Source organism: Myotis brandtii, unplaced genomic scaffold (assembly GCF_000412655.1).
Source record: "Myotis brandtii unplaced genomic scaffold, ASM41265v1 scaffold612, whole genome shotgun sequence".
In the NCBI taxonomy this organism is placed as follows: Eukaryota; Metazoa; Chordata; class Mammalia; order Chiroptera; family Vespertilionidae; genus Myotis; species Myotis brandtii.
The window spans coordinates 3,525,968-3,532,128 of record NW_005370328.1 but is presented as its reverse complement, the minus strand read 5'-3'; the positions used below and the strand labels follow the sequence as shown (position 1 = coordinate 3,532,128).

Below are 6,161 nucleotides of genomic sequence, written 5' to 3'. Positions count from 1 at the left end.
CCTGCCTGGCCTGCGCCCCCGACAACCGCACCCGCTGCGGCGCCTGCAACACGGGCTACATGCTGAGCCAGGGCCTGTGCAAGCCCGAGGTGGCCGAGTCCACCGACCACTACATCGGCTTCGAGACCGACCTGCAGGACCTGGAGCTGAAGTACCTGCTGCAGAAGACGGACCGGCGCCTGGAGGTGCACGCCATCTTCATCAGCAACGACATGCGCCTCAACAGCTGGTTCGACCCCTCGTGGCGCAAGCGCATGCTGCTCACCTTGAAGAGCAACAAGTACAAGTCCAGCCTGGTGCACATGATCCTGGGCCTGTCGCTGCAGATCTGCCTGACCAAGAACAGCACCCTGGAGCCCGTGCTGGCCGTGTACATCAACCCGTTCGGGGGCAGCCACTCGGAGAGCTGGTTCATGCCGGTCAGCGAGGACAGCTTCCCCGACTGGGAGCGGACTAGGCTGGACCTGCCCCTGCAGTGCTACAACTGGTCCCTGACGCTGGGCAACACGTGGAAGACGTTCTTCGAGACGGTGCACATCTACCTGCGGAGCCGCATCCGCTCCAGCGGCCCCAACGGCAACGAGAGCGTCTACTACGAGCCGCTGGAGTTCATCGACCCGGCCCGCAACCTGGGCTACATGAAGATCAACCACATCCAGGTGTTCGGCTACAGCATGCACTTCGACCCCGAGGCCATCCGGGACCTGATCCTGCAGCTGGATTACCCCTACACTCAGGGATCCCAGGACTCGGCGCTGCTGCAGCTGGTGGAGATCAGGGACCGGGTCAACAAGCTGTCGCCGCCCGGCCCCCGCCGCCTGGACCTGTTCTCCTGCCTGCTCCGCCACCGGCTCAAGCTGGCCACCAGCGAGGTGGTGCGGATCCAGGCCGCCCTCCAGGCTTTCAATGCCAAATTGCCCAACACCGTGGATTACGACACGACCAAATTATGTAGTTAACCCGTCACGTCAAGCACAAACCCAAAACCCGGGAGGAGTTTTTACAGTGCTTTTTGTGCAACCGTTTCTGTTTGGAAGAGTACATTTAAAAAAAAAACAACACACACACTCACACACAAAATTGTCTTTTCAATATCTTGTCTTATATCCGTCAATAACGTTGGATGGCAGTTTCCACCCGTGGACTTGCTGACCATGAATATATTCCACTGCAGTCTTGGTTGATGAATGAAATAAATACTGACACCCGTCTAGAAGACAGTCTACTTTTTACAATAAATTTCATTTGTAATTTTATATGTTCCGTGGCAATGCTTTTGTGCATTACATCCTCTGGAGGGAACATAAAAAGATACCAATAAAATTTTGTAGCTGAACAGTTATTAAAAGAAGTGCTGTGGGATTCTTTTTTTTCCCCCATGAAATGAGTTCTATTTGGATACATGGCTTGTTAGCACCTGGGGAAAATTCACCAAGATTTTTTAAAATGGGAACATTTGAAAGTCCCTCTCAACCGCCTTCAGGGAAAACCCAACAAGATAGAATGCTTGGGAAGCAGTTGATACATTACTCGTATTACCCGTACTTGCAAACCATTCTAAGAGACACCATCACTATTATAATAAGCAGGTAAAGTATTTCCCAACTAAATATCAGACCATTTCGGGAAACATACTGAAAAAGGTGATTAGAAGCACATCATAGACAAAGGAAACTCTTAATTTTTTTTAGCAACTTGCTTAGCCATTGTTTTTCTAAATTCTAATAACCTATAGTCAGTATAGGACACACAATCGTTTTCACTTCATGTACTGAAAACCTAGTTACTCCAACATTTTACCAATGTCAATTGTATAACTTCCAGAATTTACAAATAGTACTGTGTTGGTATAAAATAAATAACTGATGTAAAGAAACTTTTTTTTCTCTCGGGTAAACTATTACTAAAACACATTTTTTTAAAAAAACACCCTTTCAATATAAAACTAATTTTAGTTTAAATTTGTTTTAAAATGAGTTCCCATATTGCCCATGGTGTAATATTAGGTATATAATTAGTACTTTTTTCCCTGTGGATTTAAAATGCATTTTTTTAATTTAAATGCTTTATTGTTTAAAGTATTACATATGTCTCCCTTTCCCCCCATTGATCTCTCCCCGGCCGCTGCCACCTCCCTTAAATGCATTTGTGTAGATATACCTGGATGTACCCGTCAAGTGTGGTTATGGTACTTATCACTCAGCTCTTGTCTAGATGATTCATAAGCATTTCTTAGCATTTAAACAAATACCCCGTCCGGCCCAGCTTACCTGCTGAGGCCATCAGGTCATTTTCCAGGGCTCAGAGAAATGAACAGAGTAAGACTGGTGACAAAAACATCACCCAGACATTCTGGATTCTTGAGATGTTTGTCTTTCTTTCCAAGTCATTTTAACAACAAGTAGTTCTGACAATAAATACGTATTCGATCTACCATAAGCAAAACACTGTTCTCGCATTGTTTCGGTGGCTTGTAAGCAATTCAACAGAAACAATTATTAAACACCATCATTTTGGTGTTACATCAAATATTCTCTTCCTTTAATTCTAACAACAACACGAGGTTATAGATTATTATTCCCCTTTTTTTGGTGAAAGACAGGCTCAGAGTGGTTGGTCAAACCAAGACGTTGAGAGACCAAGATTCCAACACAGGTTTGTCTGGAAAAGTCAGAATTGCCATGAGGACCTTTATCAGAAGAGTCCTGGAAGCCTAGACCCAGAAACCAATCAAGCAACACACATTGTCCCCAAATGGACACAGGACGGCGGTCATTCCCTGGAACCTGAGGACATTGTCAGCCATGCTCGGCTCGCTCTGCCTTATGAGAGAGAAGACCCTACAGCGACAGGTAAGGAAGAACTTAACTAGGCTTTCGTCCTGGGACGTCCTGTGTTGGCACAGAAGTCCCTTGGTCAGGATCTAATTATCTGAGTGCCAGCTGCCTTGGCAACACTGTCACCATGACCTTTCTATCCGAGTCTGGTTTCCCCCGAAATACAGAGGTAATACGAATGCTTCTCTCCGCATGTTGTGTCTAAGGCACCATGAATACAGTGTAAGTGGCTATACCAAGCAAATTCACAAGTGTTCTACAGATTTAAAGGATAAACGATCAACACATATTTTTTATGTTACTATTTCTCATATATTACCAGAATTTGGAAAACCTCATAGAAAAAGACAATTTTCAATAATAAATGTGGCTTAGGATTTTTAAGAAGCTACAGTTAGGTTTCCCAAATCAATGTGACCACTGAAAAGAACATCTGAAGTACATCAAGCTCAGAGACTGGGATAAGAATCTCATTCTGATTCCGTGCCTGGATCATTTAATTAGAACAATAATCCTCTTGCAAAATTGCATTTCCCTCTGGTCATAGATACGGTATTTATAATTTGAAGCCACAGAGTCACAGATGTTAAGCTTGTGATATTCTTAGGCAATTATCGCGTAATTGACTGAATTTTTAAAACCTGAGAGTCGACATTTTGCCATGCCCATTTACTATCTCTGATTCTACTGCCATTGACATTCTACTTTCCTCCATCTATGTGATCAGATTTATGTTTCTACTTCCAGGTTTTCCTGGAGATAGAAATATAAATTATAATTCAATCACCCCATAATAGTTCAATATTTGATAAATATATGTCAGCTGGAAATTTTTACATCTCCATTTCTTTTACACGAAGGCAACATCAGCTCTTTTAATGAACTATGGATGGCTTGTGAATTAGAATAGCCATGTCAAATTATTTGATATTGAAGACATGTGGTAAATTAGTACATCTAAATGAAATTCAATCTGAAGCAAAAATTCCACACTTGAAATTATCTCATGTTCTGAAAATCAGACTAACCATTTAATGACCAAAGTATTATTTCATTCTATGGTTGTACACTGCAACTATCACATAAAACTATACTACATAATACTTGATTAATTAAATATCTATGCAGTAGTTACCATGAGTAAAGCACTGTTCTGAGAGCATGTGATTTTAAGATAAGGTAGTAACCTCACCACAGATTTCTAACTTGACTCTCCCTCCAACCAGCATTATTATGGGCATAAAACAGCCTTGAAGGGGTTCAGAAGTTGGCTAATACAGGAGCCTTTAAAAAAAATGGTTAGTCTACCGTATTGCTGGAAATCCATAATTAATCTTTACTCTCTAATTTCCTTGGTAATTTTTCCAGTTCCATTCCCTGCCCCCAGTCACCAGTGTGAACTTTTAAATTATAAACCTATTAAAATGGAAATGTTACACGTATCTTTACTGAATAGGGAACTAACTCTTTAATTGGCATGTAATTCCTTTCTTAATCCAGCCCTTGGCTATTTCCCTATCTTCCTTTTCCAAAGTATTTATTTCATACCAAACTATTACTTAATATTAGACTGCATTCTTTTAAAAAAGAAAAATGGTGGGTTAAACATAGACCAGGTTTCTACTATTCAACTTGCCTCGGTACCACCAGCAATAAAGCAAAGTCATTAGGTCAAAACTAAGGAATCTGAATAAAGTAGAGACTTAAGTTAATGTTACAATATTTATTAATTGTAACAAAGGTACCACATTGATATAAGATTTTAATAATAGGGAAAAGTGGGAATGGGGTATAGCAACACATTTTTAAATAATTTTTCTGTAACTCTAAATCTGTTCTAAAATAAAAGCTATGCCTGGCCAGTGTGGCTCAATGGTTGAACATCGACCTATGAATCAGGACGTCATGGTTCGATTCCCAGTCAAGGCACATGCTGGGGTTGCGAGCTTAATCCCCAGTAGGGGGTGTGCAGGAAGCAGCCAATCAATGATTCCCTTTCATCACTGATGTTTCTATCTCTCCCTAGCTCTTCCTCTCTGAAATCAATAAAAATATATATTTCAAAAAAAGAGTAAATAAAAGTTGTTTTAGAATTTCTAATCCCTAGGATATTCAGTGTATTATTAAAAGTTTCATGGATACAAATCATTTTCAAGCAAAAATCTCAACTTTTGAATAATGTTTCCCAGAAGTATTGTTACTTTTTACTGTCCACTCCCTCGAATTCATCTTCTCCTTTTTCCTTAAGTACAAAGCTTCCCAGTCTATTCCTTTTCCTTCCCTCACTGGTAGGTACGTGTGACTCTGACTAAATTCTCGCCAGTGAGACCTGAGTGCAAATCCTCTCTGGACAACACCCAAACGTATGTGCTTGAAAGAAGCTTGGCCAAGGCTCACTGTTACTTACCCACTGTCCTGGCTGTGAATGGCCGTGAGCGGAGCTTTCTAGAAAACCATGTTCCAAAGGTGCAAGAACCCCAACTGTTGCTGAAATGAATACTCTGAGCAGAGCCTACATACCCACCCTACACATTAACCATTAACCAAGAGAGACATAAATGTATCTCGTTTTTAAAACCATTCCATTTGAAGTCGTTCTAAAATTTTGGTTCAGCTTTCATCTGCTGGAGTAATACATCCTATGCATTGCGTTTCTCCAATGCCTCCTTCAATTGAATATGTGACGACGCTAATGCACTTTTATAGTAATGGGCACAACATTTACCATTTACAAACTATGGAAATGCTTCATGTATTCAGTAACTTAGCAGGAACTAAATCAGCGGTTCTCAACCTGTGGGTCTCGACCCCTTTGGGGGTCAAACGACCCTTTCACAGGGGTCGCCTAAGACCATCCTGCATATCAGATATTTACATTACGATTCATCACAGTTGCAACATTACAGTTATGAAGTAGCAACGAAAATAATTTTATGGTTGGGTCACAACATGAGGAACTGTATTTAAAGGGCCAGAAGGTTGAGAACCACTGAACTAAATAGTTATTTTTATAAGAATATTATCTAGAAATGAAAACCTTATACTCCTTTTACGGCCTAAAACTGTTTTTGCTGTAATGCCTTTGATGGAGCTTTTTGTAAATTTTATGGAGTACAAGGGAAATGACCACCAGGTACCTTAGGCTGTTGTTAATAATATATCAGGCACAGTCATCATTTGGGCACATAGGCTAGTTTTGCTACATACTAAATGTCTTTGGATTAATACAATTCTTGTGTTCGTGCCAATTTCCCCAGCATCAGCCCAGCATTTGGGTACCAAGCATTACACTCAGTTGTCCTAACCCTTTTAAAAATATATATA

At 41.1% G+C, this 6,161-nt stretch overlaps 1 protein-coding gene across 1 annotated transcript in view; it reads left to right on the top strand.

Moving 5' to 3' along the window:
* The window catches only part of LOC102257561 (BMP/retinoic acid-inducible neural-specific protein 3-like), a 44,716-nt gene extending 43,660 nt beyond the window's left edge, over positions 1–1,056 (top strand). The window contains 1 exon segment of the mRNA XM_014528046.1: positions 1–1,056. This exon segment is cut by the window's left edge and continues 16 nt beyond it. Coding sequence (XP_014383532.1) covers positions 1–959 — 959 coding nt within the window. The 3' untranslated portion in view covers positions 960–1,056.
* The last annotated feature ends 5,105 nt before the right edge of the window (positions 1,057–6,161 follow it).